Here is a 25,135-nt window from a genome sequence, read left to right on the forward strand (position 1 = left end):
GAAATTTTTTACAGGTTACCAGTTTAGGAGTTAGAGGAGGTCTAGTGCTAGAATTGTTGCTCTCGCTCTAACGCATGCGGCGATACCTCACATATGTGGTTTAAACGGTGTTTACATATGTGGGTGGGACATACGTGTGCATTTGCTTCTAAACACGAGCTACTGGGGGCATTTTAAAAAAAAATATGTTTTTTTTTTTTTACTTAATTTTTTTTTATTTTTACACTTTTTTTTTATCACTTTTATTCCTATTACAAGGAATGTAAATATCCCTTGTAATAGGAATGGTGTGTGACAGGTCCTCTTTATGGAGAGATGCGGGGTCAATAAGACCCCACATCTCTCCTCCAGGCTTGAAAGCATGAGATTGTGAAGAAAAATTCACCGATCTCATGCTTACTAGCCGCAGTCATAGAGATGACTGGTGACCATCTGGTCATCTCTATGCTTGTCATGTGACAAGACACCAGCGCCGGACGATTCCTTCTTCGGGCCCCCGATGGCAAAGGAGAGCCCGGAGAAGCACCAGATGGTGGCGGGAGGGGGGATGTCCCCTCCAGCCGCCTATAAGAACAATCAAGCGGCGGAACTGTCGCTATGATCGTTCTTATCGTGTGCAGAATCACTGGCAGAAGAGAAGAATATCTGAATGATGCCTCTAGCTGCAGGCATCATTCAGATATCCCCCTACAAAGCCCAGGACGTAATATGACGTCCACCCAGGATGGAAGATCCCATTTGTGGACATCATATTACTATGGCTGGGTATTGAAGTGGTTAAGAACAGGAATTACCCTGAACTACAAAATTTCAGGGATTTACTAACTGCTCTGGTTATGGTATACACTACATCCCGCAACTTTCTAAAAGTCAACCATTGAAAGATTTCCAGACATTGAAAGAGGAATATGGTCTACCGCAGTGGTTCTCAACCATATCCTCAAGTACCCCCAACAGGCCATGTTTTGAAAATTTCTCTTAGATAAAATAGCTTTACAAAATACCAAGCCATTGACTATGATTTAAAGCACATGTGCAAGATAAAGGAAAACCTGCAAACATGGTCTGTTGAGGATACTTGAGGACAGGGTTGAGAACCACTGGTTTACTGGACCATATATTCTACCAATACTTACAGCTCAGGCACGTCGTTTCTGACCAATCTAAGTTATCCAGTTGGGTGACCCAAAGATACTTACTCAACTTGTAACCTCCTCCTCTAGGAAAGGACAAATTCTGTCTTTTATACAGCTCTTTCATGTCTCAAATTTCCAATGCTATGTCTCTATTGTGTAGAACTAAATGGTCAGAGAACCTAAGACATGTCTCAAATGAAGAATGGTCCACTATTCTCAACAATGTACCTAGAGTCTCTGTCATCAGCTCAGAAACGTACTCCCCTTTTTATTATCCACCGCACCTATCGTACTCTGCAGAAACGACATGCTTGCCCAAGATGTGAGGTGTATAATGGCACACTACTTCATATGCTATGAAAGTGTCCAAAACTGACGAGATATTGGATAAAGCTGCTTGGACCAATAAACAGTATATGGAAGCTTACCTGTATATACTCGAGCCGACCCACCTAATTTTACCACAGAAAACACCCTTTTGCATGCCTCACTTTGCCTCACTGTGTCCATGTGCATGCCTCACTGTGTCTATGACTAGACTGACGTTTAACCACTTAAGGACCGGACCAATATGCTGCTAAATGACCCAAGGGGTTTTTACAATTCGGCACTGCGTCGCTTTAACAGACAATTGCGCGTGCGACGTGGCTCCCAAACAAAATTGGCGTCCTTTTTTCCCCACAAATAGAGATTTCTTTTGGTGGTATTTGATCACCTCTGCGGTTTTTATTTTTTGCGCTATAAACAAAAATAGAGCGACAATTTTGAAAAAAAAAATCAATATTTTTTACTTTTTGCTATAATAAATATCCCCCAAAAACATATATATTTTTTTTTTTCCTCAGTTTAGGCCGATACGTATTCTTCTACCTATTTTTGGTAAAAAAAATCGCAATAAGCGTTTATCGATTGGTTTGCGCAAAATTTATAGCGTTTATTTATTTTATTTTTTGTACTACTAATGGTGGCGATCAGCGATTTTTTTTCGTGACTGCGACATTATGGCGGACACTTCGGACAATTTTGACACATTTTTGGGACCATTGTCATTTTCACAGCAAAAAATGCATTTAAATTGCATTGTTTATTGTGAAAATGACAGTTGCAGTTTGGGAGTTAACCACAGGGGGCGCTGTAGGAGTTAGGGTTCACCTAGTGTGTGTTTACAACTGTAGGGGTGTGTGGCTGTAGGTCTGACGTCATCGATCGAGTCTCCCTATAAAAGCGATCACTCGATCAATGCAGCCGCCACAGTGAAGCACGGGAAAGCCGTGTTTACATACGGCTCTCCCCGTTCTTCAGCTCCGGGGAGCGATCGCGAGGGGGCGGCTAGAAACGAATAGCCGCGCCCTCGTCCCGGATCGATCCTGAAGCCACGGGAACCCGCCACATGTACGGGAGGGGTTCCCGATCGGACCCCCGACCCACGTCTAGGCAGGGACGTAAAGGTACGCCAATGTGCCTGTCCGTGCCATTCTGCCGACGTAAATGTACATGCGGCGGTCCGGAAGTGGTTAACATGTGAGTCCATCTATGGAAGGAGTGCCTGGCTTTGAAAAATCTGTGCTTCCCAGCCGTAGGTCCCCCAGACAACAAACTTTGCACACTTGTAGAGGAGAAATGGGGCTACATGTGTGCCAAGGGGACCTACGACCGGCCGGTACCGGGTCCCCAAAGTCACTGGAGAAATGACCGTTTAAAATGGGAGTCTATGGAAGGGGTGCCCGGCAACAAACTTTGCACACTTATACAGGAAGAGTGGGGCTACATGTGTGCCAAGTTTGGGGTCCAGGGGACCTATGGCTGATACCGGCTCCCCAAATTCTGGGAGATCAGGCACAAGAAGGTGACTCGAGTATAAGCCTAGGGGGCATTTTCAGCACAAAAAAATGTGCTGAAAAACTTGGCTTATACTCGAGTATATACGGTAATCTCACATTAGACCCTAAACTTTGTCTCTTGGGCTGGTTAGATGAGGAACTGTACACCACACATACACCGCTATCCTTTTAGAATTGTATTTATTGCTCGGAAACTTATAGCACAGAAATGATTCTACAACACCTCCTTCCCATAAGGAATGGATCACTGCTGTGAATGCAACATTGCTAAATGAGAAATTGGTTTATATACATTGAGGCAGTCCAATCAAATTTGAACATATATGGGATGCCTGGCTGGACACCCCTAGTCTAGCTCCTATACAATTGGTCCAAAATAGAATTCTTGGTGGAAGAACTTCCTCCTGTTCAGCGTAATGATGCTACATAAGCAACGGTTTTACTTAATATGGGGTGCCAATATTAATATGGGGTGCCCCCCCCCCCCCCCCGTTTTACTCACCTGAGCCAGTTCACCTGCTCTGCGCGTCCCGGCGTCCTCTTCTCCACAGAGTTAGTAAACAAAATCTGCAAATATATATATATATATTAGTGCTGTCAGTTAAACGCGTTAACGGCGTTAACACAAACCCATTTTAACGCCGTCAATTTTTTTTATCGCGCGATGAACGAGGTTCACCCTTTAAAACATTTTTTTTTTTTTGTCAGCACGTACCTCTTAACCCTTTCACGCCGACGGGATGCATATATGCGTCCTCGGCGTTCGGGGGTTATACCGGGATGATGCAGGCATCATCCCGGTACCGTTGTTTAGAGCGGGCGATCGGCTATCCAAACATAACAACCGATGCGGCTAAAAGCCGCTCGGTTGTTATGCCGGAGGAGCGGGAGGGGACACCCCCCCTCCCGCCGCCTTTCGCCGCTCTGACCGGGCCTCCCGTCCCACCGGGAGACCCGATCCTCCATCCGGCGCCTTCTGTGTCCAGGCGGAGACTGACACTAAGCCGTAAACGGCTTTGATTCAGTCTCCGCATTGAAACCACGGAAGCGGCGTCATGACGTCACTTCCGGGTTTCTCGGCTGCCAATGGCGCCGGATTTAAAAAAGTACACAGTATTCAGAATCGCCGTTTTCGGCGATCTGAATACTTTGAAGTGCAAAGGAGGGCTCGGAGGTCTTTTAGACCCCGATCCCTCCATAAAGAGTACCTGTCACCAGCTATTGCTGTCACAAGGGATGTTTGCATTCCTTGTGACAGCAATAAAAGTGATCAAAATGTAAAAAAATAAAAAAACACAATTTAATATTATAAAAAAAAAAAAAAGAAAACAAAAAAAAATGTTTTAAAGGGTGAACCTCCTTAATCGCGCGATTAATCGTGAGTTAACTATGACATTAATGCGATTAATCGCGATTAGAAATTTTAATCGCTTGACAGCACTAATATATATATATATATATATATATATATATATATATATATATATATATATATATATATATATATATATATATATATATATATATATATTATTATTTTTTTTTTTTTTTTTTTTTTTTTTTATATAAATCCGTGATCTAAACCAATATGGGGTACCACACCTGAAGTTACACATCACCAAAGGATACAAGTGACTTTTAAAGTAGATTAAATATAGAAAGCACTCACATTGCCTCATCCGTAATCAATTGGGGAAATACAAAGAAAGGGTAACCCCAGGTCGGACTTTGACACAGTAAACAATAGTAGTATCCAAAAATAATAATCTTTAATACTGTATCAACACATACATGGTATACAAGGGAGACAATTGCTTAAAAACCATATACAAGAGATTACAGAGTATATAGTATGAGCCCAAGTGCATCAACATGTTTCGCTGTAAGGCTTCATCAGGACGCATTCGGATTTTGCAAGAACGGGAGCAACGGGTCTCACTATCTAAAAGCAGAATAATATGTTTAATATTAAAACATTAACAAACACACATTTTCTAGAGAGCACTGTTCAGTCCCGTAAACAAAATTACCATCAAGACACGGAGACAGACATATATATACCTTGCAGGGAGACCAATCTTGATAGATATATAATTGTAAACGTTTTATCCAATAGAGGAGAAAACAAAGTTGGCTCGTGTATAGAGAGCAGTTCTCATGATGAAAGGTCAGGGAACCAGCTGAAAGTAACATAAACTTTTAAAGTACCCAACGCAATACTAATTTACTTTAATTTACGGTAATTAAAATTTATAAAAAGTCCATATTGCGCACATTAACAATTCAACATCTTGCCTCCTTGGACAGGTGTTCTTTATTGCAAGATGTAGAAGTATAAAGAAAAATCCCTATAGTGAAATCTCTATATAACTCTGCATGGAGTCCAGCGCTCACCATGGTTACACTGGGCTGCGTGCTTTATAATACAGATATATATGCTAATACATCAGATTAATGCTCCAGCCACACAGGAAAAGAGGGCTCGAGCCGCCTTTTTGGAAAATTACAAATGCTAGAGGAACCATTCCGCCATTACTGAAATAGAATATTTATTATATAAATAATCGCGCTCAGCATGGTTTTCTTTTCAATTGGTTTGTGAAGCGGATGAAAGGAATTTATTTTATTCTTGTCTTTTGGTCCCAGGAGCTCTAGTGAGGACGGCATGAAATCTTCCCCGCTCCTACCAGTCTTGTATATGCAGATACCAAATACACGTCTGTTGTCAGCCTCTAACACTCCCAGAATGTTTTGGTCTCTTGTGCTTGAGCCTAGAAAAGACTATCCATATGTAATTCTCCTATTACATACAGTGCCTTAAAAAAGTATTCATACCCTTTTGAAAGTTTCCACATTTTGTCATTTTACAACCAAAAACGTAAATGTTTTTTTTTGGATTTTATGTGATAGACCAACACAAAGTGGCACATAATTGTGGAGTGGAAGGAAAATGATAAATGGTTTTCCAAGTTTTTATTTTTTTACAGATATCTGAAAAGTGTGTGGCGTGCATTTTAATTCAGCCGTCTGAGTCCATACTTTTTTTGATTGTAACATGGCGAAAAGTGGAAAATTTCAAGGGGTATGAACACTTTTTCAAGGCACTGTACTTGTCGTCTGACTATTTATATATATATATATATATATATATATATATATATATATTAGGGCTGTTACTGATCAAAATTTTTCTGTTCAATTAATCTATTTTTTTTTTTATCGATTAATCGACTAATTTCGATTAATTATAACGCACATACAGATCCAACTACTTTTAGCTGATTCCCAGTGCAGCTACCAACCACTGGAAAAATGGATAGCAGGATACAAAAACACACAAAGGCAGCGCTCGATGGGAATAGCATTAAAACTTTTATAGTCTTCAAGTAGGTAACCAAATAAATATTGCACTGGAGATAAAATCGATGTAGCTACATAAACTGTAAAAATGGTGCGAGTAATACCAAACGATACCAAAAGCAGTCATAAAAACATGTAGCTAAGTATGATACTGGTATAAAAATGTGTACAACGATGCCACTGCTGAATCCAGATGAGGAGAGGTTAACATCAGTCCGTCGGCATGTAGATGTCCCATGAAGGGAACTATCACAACTCCCAGTGGATGGTTGTAGAATCCCAGGTTGATAGAGGGAAGTGTAACAGCCCTTGAGTGTGGCAGATAGTAAGGTCCCGCCGGCATGCAGATATGAAGGCACAGCAAAGGAGCCCTTCAGATGGACACGGCAAGGCCCGCCAGTGTCCGTGACGTTACTGGATCTCTGACGGAACTCCCTGAAGGCCCAGAAGGCGGCGGAGAGGTGAGTACCAATCAAAAGAATTTTAATCGATCAAAAAGATTTTGATCGATCAAAAAAATTAAAGATTAATAGATTAATTAAAAGTTAATTTGCACAGCCCTAATAAATAAATATATATATATATATATATATATATATATATGCCTTGCAAAAGTATTCGGCCCCCTTGAGCTTTGCGACCTTTTGCCACATTTCAGGCTTCATACATAAAGATATAAAACTGTAATTTTTTTTTGAAGAATCAACAACAAGTGGGACACGATCATGAAGTTGAACGAAATTTATTGGATATTTCAAACCTTTTTACAATGTAATCAAGTCTCTGTATAAATGCACCTGCACTGTGATAGTCTGAGGTCCGTTTAAAGCGCAGAGAGCATCATGAAGAACAAGGAACACACCAGGCAGGTCCGAGATACTGTTGTGGAGAAGGTTAAAGCCGTATTTGGATACAAAAAGATTTCCTAAGCTTTAAACATCCCAAGGAGCACTGTGCAAGTGATAATATTGAAATGGAAGGAGTATCGGACCACTGCAAATCTACGAAGACCTGGCCGTCCCTCTAAACTTTTAGCTTATACAAGGAGAAGACTGATCAGAGATGCAGCCAAGAGGCCCATGATCACTCTGGATGAACTGCAGAGATCTACAGCTGAGGTGGGAGACTCTGTCCATAGGACAACAATCAGTCGTATACTGCACAAATCTGGCTTTTATGGAAGAGTGGCAAGAAGAAAGCCATTTCTTAAAGATATCCATAAAAAGTGTCGTTTAAAGTTTGCCACAAGCCACCTGGGAGACACACCAAACATGTGGAAGAAGGTGCTCTGGTCAGATGAAACCAAAATCGAACTTTTTGGCAACAATGCAAAACGTTATGTTTGGCGTAAAAGCAACACAGCTCATCACCCTGAACACACCATCCCCACTGTGAAACATGGTGGTGGCAGCATCATGGTTTGGGCCTGCTTTTCTTCAGCAGGGACAGGGAAGATGGTTAAAATCTATGGGAAGATGGATGGAGCCAAATACAGGACCATTCTGGAAGAAAAGCTGATGGAGTCTGCAAAAGACCTGAGACTGGGACGGAGATTTGTCTTCCAACAAGACAATGATCCAAAACATAAAGCAGAATCTACAATGGAATGGTTCACAAATAAACATATCCAGGTGTTAGAATGGCCAAGTCAAAGTCCAGACCTGAATCCAATCGAGAATCTGTGGAAAGAACTGAAAACTGCTGTTCACAAACGCTCTCCATCCAACCTCACTGAGCTCGAGCGGTTTTGCAAGGAGGAATGGGCAAAAATTTCAGTCTCTCGATGTGCGACTTACAGCTATAATCGCAGCAAAAGGTGGCGCTACAAAGTATTAACTTAAGGGGGCTGAATAATTTTGCAGTTTTTTATTTGTTAAAGTTTGAAATATCCAATAAATTTCGTTCCACTTCATGATTGTGTCCCACTTGTTGTTTTTCCAAAAAATGTGTTTTATATCTTTATGTTTGAAGCCTGAAATGTGGCAAAAGGTTGCAAAGTTCAAGGGGGCCGAATACTTTCGCAAGGCACTGTGTGTATATGTATGTGTGTGTGTATGTATGTATGTATATATATATATATATATTAATTTATTATTAGTTTTTTTACAAGCATTTCATAAATCCAGTAATTTTCATCTAACTTTAATATTTAAGCCCTGGTGAGGGTAGAATGTTTGAACCTTCAAAACGCGTTGGCTCTCCTTTTACAAATGAAAAAAGACTGTGTTATGACCATTGGTGTGGCACTCATACTGCTTCTTACATACCGTATTTATCGCGGTATAACGCGTTCCCACGTATACCGCGCACCCCTAATGTTGCCCCCGAAATTCCTGTAAAAAAAAAAGTTATATGATTTTATTATTTACAGTTTTGGTGTCTTCCCAGCGCCCATCGTCCGGTCCGGCGTCCGTCTGCGGCCTCGATGGTGTCCTCCCGGGTTCTCCAGCGCGCGCCTCACGTCGAGTCCCAGCTTCCCGAGCTCAGTTCGAACCCCTCCGACGACATATACCGAGTGCAGAACACTCGGGTACTTTCGGCAAGGCTCGGCTTAGCTCGCGCTCACGCTCTGTGATGTTTATGCGTGAGCATGAGCGAAGCCGAGCCTGGCCGAATGTACCCGAGTGTACTGCACTCGGTATATGTCGGCGCAGGATTTCAAACTGAGCGCGGGAAGCGGCTATTGGCGTATATCGCGCACCCACGATTTTCCCCTTATTTTAAGGGGAAAATAGTGCGCGATATACGCCGATAAATACGGTATTTCGGTTTTATCATTGTCTGTGTCCCCGTCGGGGGTAAACTTCTATCCTGGTGATCAAAGTAAGGGATCTTCTCCTTAGAGACAAAGACATTAATGCCCATCAGAGATTCTCAGCCTTCCTTTAATTGTCTTTAACCCCTGTTAGAAAATGCGTCCATTTCTTTTCTTTTTAACTACAAAGTAAGAATGGAAAAATCTCCCCGATGGCTATTGACACTGCAAAAAAAAAAAAATTGATGGACAAAACAAAATGTATTTGGTTGGAACTGTGCTTTTAAAATGAAAGTCCCCACAATGCACTGTCACTGTCTCATCCCATCTTTAGGAGCTTGATGGACATGCCAGTCCATGACCATGTACATGTATATAGAAAGCCCGCCCCTGGTCCCTTTGAGGCCAAAAAAAGCCTCCACTCTCCTAGGAAGGCTTTCCACAAGATTTTGGAAGTGTGGCTGTGGGAATTTTTGCCCATTAAACCCAAAGAGCATTTGCGATAGACCTTGAATGAGAAGATCTGAATTACAGTTGGCATTCTGGTTCATTCTCGAAGCAGAACTTCGAGCAGAGCTCCACCCAAAAGTGGAACTTTCACTTTAAGCACTCATCGCCCCCTTACATGCCACATTTGGCATGTCATTTTTTTTGGGGAGGGAAGTGGTAACCTTCTTTTTAGTGGGATTTCCTGTCCCACTTCCTCCTTCCTCTTCTCGGCCGCCTAGGCGGCCCCTCCCTGCTAGCAGTCTTCTGGAACACGTCACAGGTCCCAGAAGATTGCCTGGCCAGTGCACACCTGGCCGTGAAGCCATAAGCTGTCACAGCTGGGTGTCCACAGTTTCTATGATGGCACCGTGGAGAGGACGGGGAGAGGAGCAGGGCTCCAGATGCCCGCATTACTGGACCGTAGGACAGGTAAGTGTCCGTTTATTAAAAATCAGCAGCTACACTTTTTGTAGCTGCTGACCTTTTAATAAACTAAAAAACGGGTGGAACTCTGCTTTCACTTTAAAAGGGCCATTCTGAGCCTCCTTTTTGCAGTTCCCGGGAGGCTGTGGGACCATTCATAGAGAGCCAACCAGCTTCCCACAGTCAACATGGCAGCACCAGGGACCCAAGAAACCAGAAAAGAACAGGCCCGGGTGAGGACAGCACTGGATCCTTTGACAGACAAAGGACTCTTTATTAGAAGTCAGCCGCTACAGCAGGGGCGCCCAACCTTTTGAAGAGCGAGGGCCACTTAAGTGACTTAGTAACTGGTTGCGGGCCACAGTAAGTGGAGCGGACAGAAGACTGATCCGTGTCCATCCTGTATATGCAGAGCAGACACTGACACAGCCCACTCTACTCTGTGGGCCCTCCCATCCAATCCAACCTGATGGAAGGGGACGAATCCCCCCTTTTGTTTTTGTTTTTTTTGTGGATCGGATTGGAGGTAGGTGGGTGCAAATGGACACAAATCCATTTACATCTGCTGCTCCATAGAGGTGAATGGAGGGTCTGCGTGGGTTGAATCAATCATGTAAAAGGGGCCTAAGGCTGCACAGTGCACCTGTGGCTTTCCTGGGTTAGCTGCACTTTGCCATCAATGTCTATTATAGCCTGCAGGTGTGACACACTTTCTGAAAGCGCACCAAACCCGCCGATAATAACACAAGTCTATGGCTCAGTGCAGGTAACCCAAAGGTGCACTGCGCTGCACCTGCGGATCGGTTCGAAAGCAGTCCAGTAACCACTGCAGAACAGATATGCCCATATATGCACTGCTTTTAGTAACAAACTTACCATTAATAACAGTCTTCCATTCAGGTATCTCCGGCTGTTGCTGTCCCAAGCAGAATGCATTTGGTATCACTCCGCTTGTGACATGAGCCGGCACTATTCGGAAGCATTATCATATGGGGCTCTGCTTCCTCCGCAGCCGCTTGCTTCCTCTACCATTGGCTTCATTCAAAACATTGATACTCTGGGATGGCGTGTCGGCAACCCGCAGTCTGGGCTTGAGAACCTGCTATCCCAAAGCAGGTCGTGGGCCACATCAGAAGGCTCCGCGGGCCACTGGTTGGGCACCCCTGAGCTACAGTATTTGTAGCTGCTGACTTTTAATTTTTTCAAAAATGACTAAAGATCCTCTTTAACTACTTGCCGACCTGCCGCCACAGTTCTACGGCGGCAGGTCGGCTCCCCTGCGTGAGAACCCGTACAATAACGTCAGCTCTCTAAGCGGCCACTAGGGGCGCGCTGCCTGCTCGTCCCTGACTCCCGTCGTGATCGCCGCCGGGCACCCGCAATTGCTCGTTACAGAGCGAAGATCGGGAGCTGTGTGTAAACACACAGCTCCCGGTCCTGTCAGGGGAGAAATGCCTGACCGTCTGTTCATACAATGTATGAACAGGGATCAGTCATTTCCCCTAGTGAGGCCACCCCCCCTACAGTTAGAACACACCCAGGGAACATACTTAACCCCTTCCCCGCCCCCTAGTCCCTGCCAGTGGCATTTTTATAGTAATCCAATGCATTTTTATAGCACTGATCACTATAAAAATGGCAATGGTCCCAAAAATGTGTCAAAAGTGTCCGAAGTGTCCGCCATAATGTCGCAGTACCGAAAAAAAAAACGCTGATCGCCGCCATTATTAGTAAAAAAAATATTAATAAAAATGCCATAAAACTACCCCCTATTTTGTAAACGCTATAACTTTTGCGCAAACCAATCAATAAACGTTTATTGTGGTGTTTTTTTTTTTATTTTTATTTTTTATGAAAAATATGTAGAAGAATACGTATCGGCCTAAACTGAGGAAAAAAAAATTTTTTTTTATATATATTTTTGGGGGATATTTATTATAGCAAAAAGTAAAAAATATTCATTTTTTTCAAAATTGTCGTTCTATTTTTGTTTATAGCGCAAAAACTAAAAACCGCAGAGGTGATCAAATACCACCAAAAGAAAGCTCTATTTGTGGGAAAAAAAGGAAGCCAATTTTAATTGGGAGCCACGTCGCATGACCGCGCAATTGTCAGTTAAAGCGACGCAGTGCCGAATCGCAAAAAGTGCTCTAGTCTTTGACCAGCAATATGGTCCGGGGGTTAAGTGGTTAAGGTGTTCAGTAGGGTTGAGTTCAGGGCTCTGTGCAGGCCACTTGTGTTCCTCCACACCAAACGCATCAACCCATCTCTTTATGGAGCTGGCTTTGTAAACAGGGAGATTTTTTTTGGCGTGTGTGTGTATACTATTCATATAAGTTTGCGTGGCAATATTGCTTGTAGAATGGTATTTTAATTTGCACCTCATTTTGTAGTTGGCTGTAATTGAATATAAAGTTTGCTCTGCAGTACATGAATTGTGTTTATCTTCTGTGACATTAATACTGCGCTATTATGCAGCACAGACCATTTCTTACGCTTGCAAAGATCGTGTAATGTTTTCATTACAGCTTTCAAGGTCCTCTTCATTGCACACATGAAAAGCTTTATGATCATTCAGAAAATATTTAATGGCATTGGGTCAGATATGAGTTTGCTGCAGTAATAGTTTAATGTTGTAATCATACTTTTTATTTCAGATTATGTAATGAAGAAAATCACCTTGGGATGCTAAAACGGCTAAATAACACTACAAGTAATAATTTAACACTGCGGGGTGCCTGCCAGCTTACTCCGTTTGACAGTGGCTGGGGAACGCCATCCCAGAGCCTACTAATGGATCAGAGCTGCCTGGAAGCCATTCTGCCTCTTCTACATAGTGAGACATCTCTACACAGTGGCCACCAGTTCTCAGAGATGGATCAGTCTCTGATTTGTATTTATGATCAGCTAGATGGAACTTCTTCATCTGTAAGTAATACTTATTTGATGTTTTTATGTATGATTTTGTCATAATTGATTTGTATTATGCATGCATCATTTTTATATCATTAATCTCAAAAACAAAATTGTAATCTATCGCAGCTTACCAATTCTTACAGTGAGTGTAAAAAATATTTGATCTCCTGCTGATTTTGTACCATTGCCCACTGACAAAGAAATGATCAGTTTATAATTTTAATGGTAGGTTTATTTTGACAGTGAGAGACAGAATAACAACAAAAATATCCCGAAAAACGAATTTCAAAAAAGTTATACATTGATTTGCATTTTAATGACTGAAATTAGTATTTGACCCCTTCGCAAAACATGACTTAGTAATTGGGGTCAAAACCCTTGTTGGCAATTGGAGGTCAGACGTTCCTTGTAGTTGGCCACCAGGTTTGCACACTTCTCAGGAGGGATTCTGTCTCGCTCCTCTTTGCAGATCCTCTCCCAAGTCATTAAGGTTTCGAGGCTGATGTTTGGTAAATTCGAACCTTCAGCTCCCTCCACATATTTAACCGCTTAAGCCCCGAACCATTTTGCAGCTAAATGCCCAGGCCAGGTTTTGCGATTCGGGACTGCGTCGCTTTAACAGACTATTGCGCGGTCGTGCGACGTGGCTCCCAAACAAAATTGGCGTCCTTTTTACCCCACAAATAGAGCTTTCTTTTGGTGGTATTTGATCGCCTCTGCGGTTTTTATTTTTTGCGCTATAAACAAAAATAGAGCGACAATTTTGAAAAAAATTCAATATTTTTTACTTTTTGCTATAATAAAAATCCCCCAAAAACATATATACAATTTATTTTTTTCCTCAGTTTAGGCCGATACGTATTCTTCTACCTATTTTTGGTAAAAAAAAATCGCAATAAGCGTTTATCTATTGGTTTGCGCAAGATTTATAGTGTTTACAAAATAGGGGATAGTTTTATTGCATTTTTATTAATTATTTTTTTTTTACTACTATTGGCGGCGATCAGTGATTTTTTTCGTGACTGCGACATTATGGCGGACACTTCGGACAATTTTGACACATTTTTGGGACCATTGTCATTTTCACAGCAAAAAATGCATTTAAATTGCATTGTTTGTTGTGAAAATGACAATTGCAGTTTGGGAGTTAACCACAGGGGGCGCTGTAGGAGTTAAGGATCACTGTGTGTGTGTTTACAACTGTAGGGGGGTGTGGCTGTAGGATGGACGTCATCGATCGAGTCTCCCTATATAAGGGATCACTCGATCGATCCGCCGCCACAGTGAAGCAGGGGGAAGCCGTGTTTACATACGGCTCTCCCCGTTCTTCAGCTCCGGGGAGCGATCGCGACGGAGCGGCTATAAACGAATAGCCGCGCCGTCGTCCCGGATCGCTCCCCGAGGGATCCCGCCCGCCGCACGCAGCGGAGGGGGTCCCGATCGGACCCCCCACCCGCTAGAAGGCCTGTCCGTGCCATTGTGCGGACGTATATAGGCATGCGGCGGGCGTTAAGTGGTTAAAAGAAGTATGGGTTTCCCCCCCCCCCCCTTATACTTGAAGTGGTAAAGTACAGCGCTAAATATGATAAACGTGAACACCTGTTACTCAAACACGTATTGATAGCAGAGAGTCACTGTGGTATATACAATATAAATCAAATATTGTCATTCAATAAAATATATAATGAACAGTGACACATTTAAATATGACAAAGGGCTAGTGCATAGTTTTTATATAGTCCATAAAGTGTTTCCAGTGGATGAAGTGACGGTCCAAGGTGAGTAATAATAAAACAGTTGTCTGTAGGTTTTCCACCACCGATAAAAAAGAGAGGCTTACCCGATATGTTGAACCCAACTAGGCATACGCCCAATGAGTCAACAGAGCTTGTGGTGCAGCACACCCAGGGGAGGAAGATATATCCGCATACACGGCTTCCAATGTAGACATATGAGGCGGAAGACCGTCATAATATTGTTGCTAGTAGGGTTCAACCAAGGATGCAGTGACACAAACTCAAAGGCAATTCATCCAAATAATAAATCGGTAGAAGGAGAGAAAATAGGCCACGTATTGTGATTGATTGATTGATTTTTGAGCTTAATTAGGCGCCAAATGCCCACTGTGAAGGGCATTGTGATACCATTTCAACAAGAAACATTTATTATATAAGTAAAAAATGGACACTCACATTTGAGAAGATATTAAAAGGATGTAGATAAAATGAAATGACGCAGTGGCATCAGCAGAGCCCGTCCCAACGTTTCTTTTTAAAAAGGCATCCTCTGACCCCAGAGGGTTTAATTTCTTTAATCATATTTGCTTTAATCTCTACCGGCAAGGTTATACTTGGTGTGGAATTAAGAGACCGCTTTGGCTCCTATTGATGTGGCACACTCTACATTGAGACTGCTGGCTCACCCTACGATCTCCATTCTGGGTCTCATTGGAGAATCCACATCTTCTGACCTATATCCTGGAGTCTTAAATGTGTTTCCTTCTATGACACAGGATCATCTCCTTGGTGGGTCACCTGATGCAGATCCAGTTAGATGCTGGTGTGCCTCAATCATCAAGGAGGAATAGGAGATCTTCCTGCAACAAGAGAGGGATTCTGAATTGGGCAGAATTTCTCATTCTACTCCTGTTTACTGTGCTCCCTGTAGATCACCTTATAAAAAGAAGTGCCTGAATAAAGACATTAATGCCAGGATCGGTACATATTTTTTAATGGGGGGTTATTTACGAAAGGCAAATCCACTTTGCACTATAAGTGCAAAGTGCACTTGAAATTGGAAGTGCAGTCCTCTGAATTGAGGTGAAGCTCTGCCGATTTTATTATCAAATCATGTGCAAGCTAAAAGGCAATGTTTTATTTTCCCTGCATGCCCCCCTCAGATCTACAGCGACTGCACTTCCAAGTGCACTTTAAAGTGGAGGTTCACCCTAAAAACTAATTTTTAACATTAGAGCCAGCATACCAAGTACATTTACTTTTGGCAGGTCATTTTTTTTTTTCCTCTGTACATACCTTTATATCCTGATTTTGTCCAGGCGTCCGCGTTCTGATGACTCCGCGACTGGGCGTCTCTAGCCCAGCCGCAGGGTTCCGATGACTGCGGGACTGGGCGTTCCTATCCCAGCCTCAGGGTTCCGATGACTGCGGGACTGGGCGTTCCTATCCTTCGGTTCGATGATTGACGGCTTGTGAAACAGGTCCCCTGTCGCACAACGCGCGTCACCAGATTCCCAGAGATAGCCGAGCTGCGAGTCGGCACTATACGGCGCCTGCCGTGTAGAGTTGACTGCGCAGGCGCCGTATAGTGCCGACTCGCAGCTCGGCTATTTCCGGAAATCTGTTGACGCGCGTTGTGCGACAGGGGACCTGTTTCTCCAGCCGTCAATCATCGAACCGAAAGATAGGAACGCCCAGTCCCGCAGTCATCGGAAGCCCTGGACAAAATCAGGATATAAAGGTAAGTACAGAGAAAAAAAAATGACCTCCTGAAAATAAATGTCCTTAGTATCATTAGTATGCTAGATCTAATTTAAAAAAAAATTTTTTTGGACGAACCCCCGCTTTAAGTGCAATTTCAAGTGCACTTTGCACTTGTAGTGCAAAGTGGATTTGCCTTTAGTAAATAACCCTCATGGTGTCGCACTCTAATCAGCTAATTAACTGAAAATACCTGTAAAGGTTTCCTGAGCCATTAAATGGTCTCTGTCTGGTTCAGTTGTCCAGAAGACAGTCATTGACACCCTCCACAAGGAGGGTAATTCACAAAAGTGCATTGGCTTCAGAGTACTGTATCCAAGCCTATTGATGGAAGATAAAAGTGTGGTAAAAAAAGACGCACAAGCAACAGGGATAACCAAAGCCTTGAGAGTATTGTGAAGCAAGGGCCATTCAAGAATTTGGTGGAGATTCACAAGGAGTGGACGACGGGTGATGTCAGTGCTTCAAGAGCCACCGCACACAGACATAATTAGGACATGGGATACAACTGTTGCATTCCTTGTATCAAGCCACTCCTAAACCAGAGACAATGTTGGAAGCATTTTACCTGGTCTAAGGAAAAAAAGGACTGGACTTTTGCTCAGAGGTCCAAAGTCCTCCTTTCAGATGTAAATTTTGCATTCCATTTGAAAATCAAGGTCCCAGAGTCTGGAGGAAAGGTGAAGAGGCACAGAATCCAGGTTGCATGAGGTCCAGTGTGAAGTTTCCACAGTTTGTGATGATTTTGGGAGCCATGTCATCTCCTGGTGTTGGTCCACTGTGTTTCATCAAGTCCAAAGTCAGTGCAGACCTCTACCAGGAAATTCTAGAGCCCTTCATGCTTCCCTCTGCTGATCAGCTTTATGGAGATGCTGATTTAATTTTCCAGCAGGACTTGATACCTGCCCACACTGCCAAAAGTACCAATACCTGGTTTAATGATCATGGTATCTTTGTGCTTGATTAGCCAGCAAACTTGCCTGACCTAAATCCCAAAGAGAATCTGGGGGTTATTGTCAAGCGAAAGATGAGACACCAGACCCAACAATGCAGGTGAGCTGACATACCTGGGCTGCCATAACACCTCAGCAGTGTCACCGGCTGATCTCCTCCATGCCACCCCTCATTGATGAAGTAATTCATGCAAAAGGAGCCCCGACCAAGTATTGCGTGCATACTATACTGTACATACTTTTCCGTAAGCCAACATCTCTGTATTAAAATCTTTTTTTTTCTTTTATTGGTCTTATGTAATAATCAAGTTTTCTGAAATACTGAATTTTGGGTTTTCACTAGCTGTAATCATCAAAATTTAAAATCGCTCTGTGTGTAATGCATTTTTTGAATTAAATGACTGTTGAATTCATGATATTCAAATTTTTTGAGATGTACCTGTATTTGCCATCTTAACCACTTGCCATCCTTAGGCCGTTTTTAAAACGTCTAGATCTCATGAGCTTGGTATAATCCTTTTTTTTTTTTTCTGTTTGGCTGTTCAGTAAAACAGATCCAGGTTGCTCTACAATCACCCAATAACTTTCACAATTGTGAAAAGTGACGTTCCCCATACTGTGTGCTTGATTAGCTGCAGTGGAGACATTCACCCTTGGGGGTTGATTCAATAAAACCGGGGAGCACAAAATCTGGTGCAGCTGTACATGGTAGCCAATCCGCTTCTAATTTCAGCTTGTTCAAGTAAGCTTTAACAAAAAAATAGAAGCTAATTGTTTTCTATGCAGAGCTGCACCAGATTTTGTACTCTCCAGTTTTCTAAAATCAAAGCCATTGCCTCAGGCTTGTTGGTCAGTGGAAGTAAAAAAAAAATGACATGGTGCCTTTTGGTCAGTAGGAGGAGGAAAAGACCCTTAGGCCTCGTACACACGCACGTTTTTCTCGCCCAGAAACGGGAAGAAAACTGCTGGCAGAGCTTTTTGCCGAGAAAACCTCTCATTTGTATGGATTCTCGTCGAGAAAACTGCCTGGAATCTCGACGAGAAAAATAGAGAACCTGCTCTCTATTTTCTCGTTGTGATTCTTGGCAGTGTTTTCCTGCCAAGAAACCTGAGCGTCTGTATACCAATCTGCCTCCATGGAAACCCGCGCATGCTAGATGAGACTTCGGCGCATGCACGGTAGCTTCCAAGGCATAGTGTAGGATGTAGCAAGATGGCGGTTCTTTTGAATGGCCTGTGTGTACACTCGGCGGGCAGGAAAGCTTGCCAGGAATCATCAGGAAAACCAAAGTTTTTTTTTTCCTGACGAGATTCCTGGCCGTGTGTACAGGGCTTTATTGTTGGTGTCAGTGGGAGTAATGCCCTATTTCTGGTGGCAGTAGGAGGAAAAGGCCTTTTATTGTTGGTGTCCCATCCTTGGTATCAGTAGGAGGAATGGTGCCCCTCTGTTGGTGTCAGTGGGAAGGATAGCGCCTCATTAAAGGGTCACTAAAGGCAGATTTTTTTTTTTTTAAACAACAAACATGTTATACTTACCTCCACTGTGCAGCTCGTTTTGCACATGGTGTCCCCTGACCCCGTCTTCTGGGGTCCCTCGGCGGCTGTCTCGGGCTCCTCCTCGCAAAAGCTTTCTACCTTCATGCGAGCTTGCATGGTGGAAAGCTATTGCGAGCGCGCTCCCGTAATACAGCGGCGGGCATAGCCGCCGACTGTATCGCCTGGCCCCGCAGCGTCATCCGCTGTGATTGACAGCAGCGCAAGCCAATGGCTGCGCTGCTATCAATCCGTCCAGCCTAGCCAATTAACGGCCAGGCTGGGAATCAAAGACCATCACATGGACGTCTGCGGGACTTTCGAGGGGTCAGGTAAGTAAAACGGGGGTTTGGGGGGGGGATGTTTTTTCACCTTAATGCATAGGATGCACTAAGGTGAAAAAACATTTACCTTTACAACCCCTTTAATTGTGTGGGAGGGATAGTGCCTTGTAAGGGAAGCAAATGGCTGCATCTGGCCCATGGGAGATCACTGTTCACTATGGTTGTCATCACAGAGGACAATATAGCCCCATAGAATTGAGACCTGGCTGTGACTGGTGAACTATCACTTACTGCAATATCTTGTTCCATTGTAGTGTGACAGAGAAGAATCCTTCCTGGCGGCAGCAGAAAGATTCCTGCTGGAGGAGAACAGAAGAGCTCAGGACTTTGAGAGGATTCTGAATTCTCACATTGAGGAACTGCAGAGACAGTCGGAGGACACTGTGACCAAATACACATCACACGGATACAGCACATGTATTGCAGCTTCCTGAGCAAAGCAAGAAAAGAATACTTGTTTGTGACTTTATATTAAAAAACCATTGTAGATCCATGAGTACATGCCTACATACCTAAGCTTTGTTTAATGCATACATCCAAGCCGGTTTATATATAGAGTTTAGACACTGTGATTCTCCAAACTGTGGTCTGCACTCAACGTTTTATGAAAATATTTGAAAAATTAATTTTTATAATGTAAAGTTTCTAGATAATGTTACAAAGCTATCAATGTTCAAAGTGAAATAACTGTATGTGTGTGTGTGTATATATATATATATATATATATATATATATATATATATATATATATATATATATATATATTATATATATATATATATATATATATATATATATATATATATATATATATATATATATATATATATATATATATATATATATATATATATATATATATATATAAAATTACATACTTCTACTAGGAGATCTACAAAGCCTGCCTTTACTGACGACCTTCTGAAAATGCTTGTTGTCTGGCTTTCTCTTGCCATCCTATACTTAGTGAATCTACCTAGAGGAAGCATGTGAAGTCTTCTGATTTGCATAGTTACCCCAGACCTGTGACACAAAGCATAGAAGTTAATAAATCTCTATGACCAGGAACAAGCATTTACAGAAGGGCCATGGCAGCCATACTTACGTAGTACAATTTTTCAATAAAATATTTCATACAGGTACTGCCACCATAGGTGGTGTATGATGGATTGAATCACCTGTTGGTCTTTTAGGGCTCTTGTTGATCGGCGTTCTTTTCTAAAGCTGCGTTTACTACTCGAATAGCAAATGCAGCGTCTGGCATGCACTTCAAACGCACCTCAGTAGGCCAGGCTGCTTCCAAAGAAAGGCAATGCAAAGCAGGTCAATGGCAGTCTTTGAACTGCCATGTTAATTGATGTCAATGGGTTTTTGACAACCTGTGTTGACCAGTGCAGGAAAACAACTCCCGTCGACATGAGCTCTCAGGTTACAGTATATGTTGGGGACTCCAGCATAAAGATCGCACTACAATACTTCCTGACCAATGTGTCCCCCCCATCCTCTTAGATTAAGGATCAGGTCTGTTTCTGACATTTGTTGTTTACAAGTTAAAATCACTATTTTTTGGAAAATTACTTGGAACCCCCAAACATTATATATATTTTTATTAGCAGAGACCCTAGACAATAAAATGATGATTATTATTAATATACAGGATTTATATAGTGCCCACAGTTTACGCAGCGCTTTACAATAAAATGGAGATTGTTGCAATATTTAATGTCACACTGTATTTGTGCAGTGATCTTACAAACGCAATTTTTTTGTAAAAAAAAATACACTTTTCTGAATAAAAAAGAAAACTGTAAAGTTAGCCCAATTTTATTTGTATAGTGTGAAAGCCGATGTTACGCCGAGTAAATAGATACCTAACATGTCATGCTTTAAAATTGTACTTGCTCGTGGAATGGTGACAAACAACGGTACTTAACCACCTGCCGCACGACGATATGTTGACAGAATGGCACGGCTGGGCACAAGGGCGTACAGGTATGGCCCCTTTAAGAACCCAGCAATGGGTCGCTGGCACGCTTGCGACCCGGTCCAAAGCTCCATGACCACGCTCGAGGGACCCGTGATCGGGACACATAGAGCTGAAGAACGGGGAGAGGTAAGTGTAAACAAACATTTCCCCGTTCTTCATAGTGGCTTGTCAGTGATCGTCTGTTCCCTGTCATAGGGAATGACGATCAGTGACGTCGCACCCAGCCACACCCCCTACAGTAAGAATCACACACTAGGTCACACTTAACCCCTACAACGCCCCCTAGAGGTTAACCCCTTCACTGCCATTGTAATTTCCACAGTAATCAGTGAATTTTTATAGCACTGGTCGCTGTAAAAATTACAATGGTTCCAAAAATGTGTCAAGTGTCCAATGTGTCCCCAATAATGTCGCAGTCACGATAAAAATCGCTGATCGCCGCCATTAGTAGTAAAAAAAAAATATTAATAAAAATGCCATAAAACTATCCCCTTTTTTGTAGACGCTATAACTTTTGCGCAAACCAATCAATAAACGCTTATTGTGATATTTAAAAAAAAATATTTTTTAACCAAAAATATGCAGAAGAATACGTATCGGCCTAAACTGAGGAAAACAAATGTTTTTTTTATATATTTTTGGGGGATATTTATCATGGCAAAAAGTAAAAAATATTCATTTTTATTCAGGTGATCAAATACCACCAAAAGAAAGCTCTATTTGTGGAAAAAAAAGGATGTAAATTTTGTTTGGGAGCCACGTCGCATTACTGCGTAATTGTCAGTTAAAGCAACGTAGTGCCAAATCGCAAAAAGGGGCCTGGTCCTTTAGCTGCAATATGGTCCGGGGCTTAAGTGGTTAAAAATCTCAATAGGCAAGGCTTAATTTTTTTTCATACAGGTTACCTGTTTTTAAATTACAGAGGAGCCCTAGTGCTAGAATTATTGCTCTTGTTCTAACGATCGTGGCGATACCTCACATGCGTGGTTTGAACACAGTTTACACACTTGCGTATGCTTCTGACAATGAGCTCGGAGGAACAGAGCCGTTTTCATTCATTTATTTTTTTTCATATTATACTTTATTTCTCTTATCGCCTTTCAGGACAACCTTGGAGAGAGCGCAGCTCCGCCCATTTTTCAGGAAACACACATGATCCTTTAAGATCCCTCCTCTTCCACCATGGCCTCAGTTATTGTGTTTCCTCCGCCATGGTGGAAGCATCATAGGGAACCAGGGAGCTGCGCTCTCTCCAAGGCGGAGGGGTTCTGGCTTACCTTTGTTTGTTTTCTGTTCAGTGACCATCCCGGCCCCCCTCCACGGGGAGGGGGGCGTTCAGGAGTCCCCAGGCGCTCCGGCTCAGTGGAGCGTTCGGCTTCCCAGGAGGGGGTGTCCTTGTGCCCAGGAACTGCGGTAGGGCCTGGTGGCCGAGCGGTAACCGCCGCAGGTCGGCGGTGTTCCGCCTCTCAGTTCCGGGTCCCGGCCGGCGAGTGCGTCGCGCACGGTGACGCCGTTTCCTGGGGGGGCGTGGCGCAGTGGTTCCCGACGTCTGGAACGCAGCGTCTGTGGGGCAGGTCAGGTGACCGGTGCTACTTCCGGCCCCCGATGATGACACGGGAGGCCGGGAAAATTTAAAAAAACTGCGTTCTCCGGCTACTATCGTGACTGCGCTCTACAATGGAGGAGAGACAGACGGCACCAGCGGAAACAGGCGCTGCAGGCACCGGTCAGGCCCAGGTAAGAGGGGTACAGCGGTGCCTTTATTCTTACACTAATGGGTCTGTTTATTGTTGTTCCTCCCTGAGGGAGCCTGTGGTTACCAGTCCAGGTTAACGCTCTTGGTCTGTTTAACCGTAGGGGGTGGTGGCACTTAGTTCCAGTCTCTTTTTTTTTTTTTCTTGGTGGTGGCAGCACTGGGTGATTTAAAAAAAAAAAGAAAAAAGGGGATGGTAATTCTTTTTCTCATCCCTTTGCAGGAAAAATCTGCAGGCAAAACTAGGCACTTAGAGACATCCAGGAAATGCCCATCTTGCAAAAATCCTTTAAGGGATTCTTGGCAAAAACCAATGTGCAGATCCTGCATTAAAAATTTGGTGGAAGAAGAGACTTCGCAACAATATAAAGACCTTTTTTCCTCAGTTCAAGAACTAGCGAGCTCTTTAGGTTCAGTTAAGGATCTGATCGCACAGGGCTCCGCAAGTCAGGGGGAGCCTCAGCAGCCACCACCTAGCCCAAAAATCCCGTTATCTGGGCAAACAGATGGGGATTCGGCAGATGAAGGAACCAGTACTCTCGCCTCCCTCAGGGATTCAGATGAGGAGGAGCAAGAGGAAGATAGTAGCAAAATCTCTAAATTTAAATTGTCCTTGGAAGACGTGGATGAGTTACTTAAGGCAATTTATACTACCCTGGACATCCAGGAAGAAAAGATTCAGTTATCCATACATGATAAAATGTATCAAGGATTGGATGAATCCAGACACCGGGTGTTCCCGGTCCACAAAGTCCTTTCTGACACAATAAAAAAGGAATGGAAAGACCCTGAACGGGCTCCCTTCTTTTCCAAGACCCTTAAGAGAAGGTTTCCATTTGAAGACAGTGACACAGAGGTGTGGAACAAGAAACCTAAGGTAGACGCCGCTTTCTCGCAGGTGTCTCGTCATACAGACCTAGCTTTCGAGGATATGGGGGTCCTAAAAGACCCGATGGATAAAAGAGCTGATTCCCTCCTCAAAAAGGCCTGGGATTCAGTTTCAACCAGTCTGAAACCAGCCATGGCCGCCACAGTGGTCGCCCGCAATCTGGAATGCTGGGTTGAAAAATTACAAAATCACGTAGAGGCAGGCACCCCTAGAAAGGATCTGTTGGAGTCCTTTCCCTTAATTTTGAAAGCCATCAAATATATGGCAGATGCATCTGCTGAGTCCATTAAAATGGCTGCAAGGTCAGCAGCCTTGGTAAACTCTGTCAGGCGAGCGGTATGGTTAAAAACCTGGTCGGGTGACATACCCTCTAAAGTTAAACTTTGTGGTTTACCTTTCTCAGGGGACCTTTTGTTCGGTCAGGACCTGGAAAAGGTACTGGACAGAACGGCCGATAAGAAAAAGGCTTTTCCCCCTAAAAAGGGTCAGAACCCCAAAAAGAATTTTCGTCCTTTTCAGCAATCCCATAAGAAAAAGGAAGAAAATAAAAGAGGTTGGGGGTCCCAAAGAGGTAGAGGTAGAGGAGGTATCCTTTTCAAAAACCCCTCAGATCAGGCTACCAAAAGTAAGTGACGGTCTGCTTCCGGTAGGAGGAAGGTTGTCTGCCTTTCTCCTACAGTGGAAGCAGATGCCCATAAGCCCCTTTGTGGAAAGAATCATCACGGAAGGGTACAGTCTGGAATTTTCAGAGTGTCCCCCGAGAAGGTTCTATGTCACAGCCCCTCCACGGGACAAAGAAAAAGCTTCCGCAATGACGATCCTACTTCAGGATCTGATGACTCAGGGAGTTGTAGTTCAAGTCCCAAAACATCAGGAGGGCCAGGGCTTCTATTCCCACATTTTTTTGGTAAAGAAGCCCTCGGGCAAGTTTCGACTGATCCTAAACTTGAAGGTTTTGAACAAGTCGATCAGATACAAACACTTTCGTATGGATACCATCTACTCCATTACAAAATTACTGACCCCCGGTTGCTTCATGACATCTCTGGACCTCAGGGATGCCTACTTACACGTTCCGATTGCCCAAGCTTCCCAGCAATATCTCAGGCTGGCGGTGAACCTGGGGTCCAGGGTATGGCATCTTCAGTTCAGGGCCCTCCCCTTCGGGCTTTCCTCCTCCCCCAGGGTCTTCACGAAGATCATGGCGGAGGCCTTGGAACCACTGAAGCTGAAAGGGATTTCGGTCGTCCCATACTTGG

General features: G+C 43.2%; 1 protein-coding gene across 1 annotated transcript in view; it reads left to right on the plus strand.

The window, feature by feature from the left end:
• The window catches only part of DEUP1 (deuterosome assembly protein 1), a 102,018-nt gene extending 82,070 nt beyond the window's left edge, over nucleotides 1-19,948 (plus strand). Inside the window, exons 12-13 of the mRNA XM_040340143.1 lie at nucleotides 12,662-12,932; nucleotides 19,502-19,948. Coding sequence (XP_040196077.1) covers nucleotides 12,662-12,932; nucleotides 19,502-19,681 — 451 coding nt within the window. The 3' untranslated portion in view covers nucleotides 19,682-19,948. The remainder of the gene's footprint in view (nucleotides 1-12,661; nucleotides 12,933-19,501) is intronic.
• Nucleotides 19,949-25,135: the final 5,187 nt, after the last annotated feature.

Source organism: Rana temporaria, chromosome 2, assembly GCF_905171775.1.
Source record: "Rana temporaria chromosome 2, aRanTem1.1, whole genome shotgun sequence".
NCBI classification, from domain to species: Eukaryota; Metazoa; Chordata; class Amphibia; order Anura; family Ranidae; genus Rana; species Rana temporaria.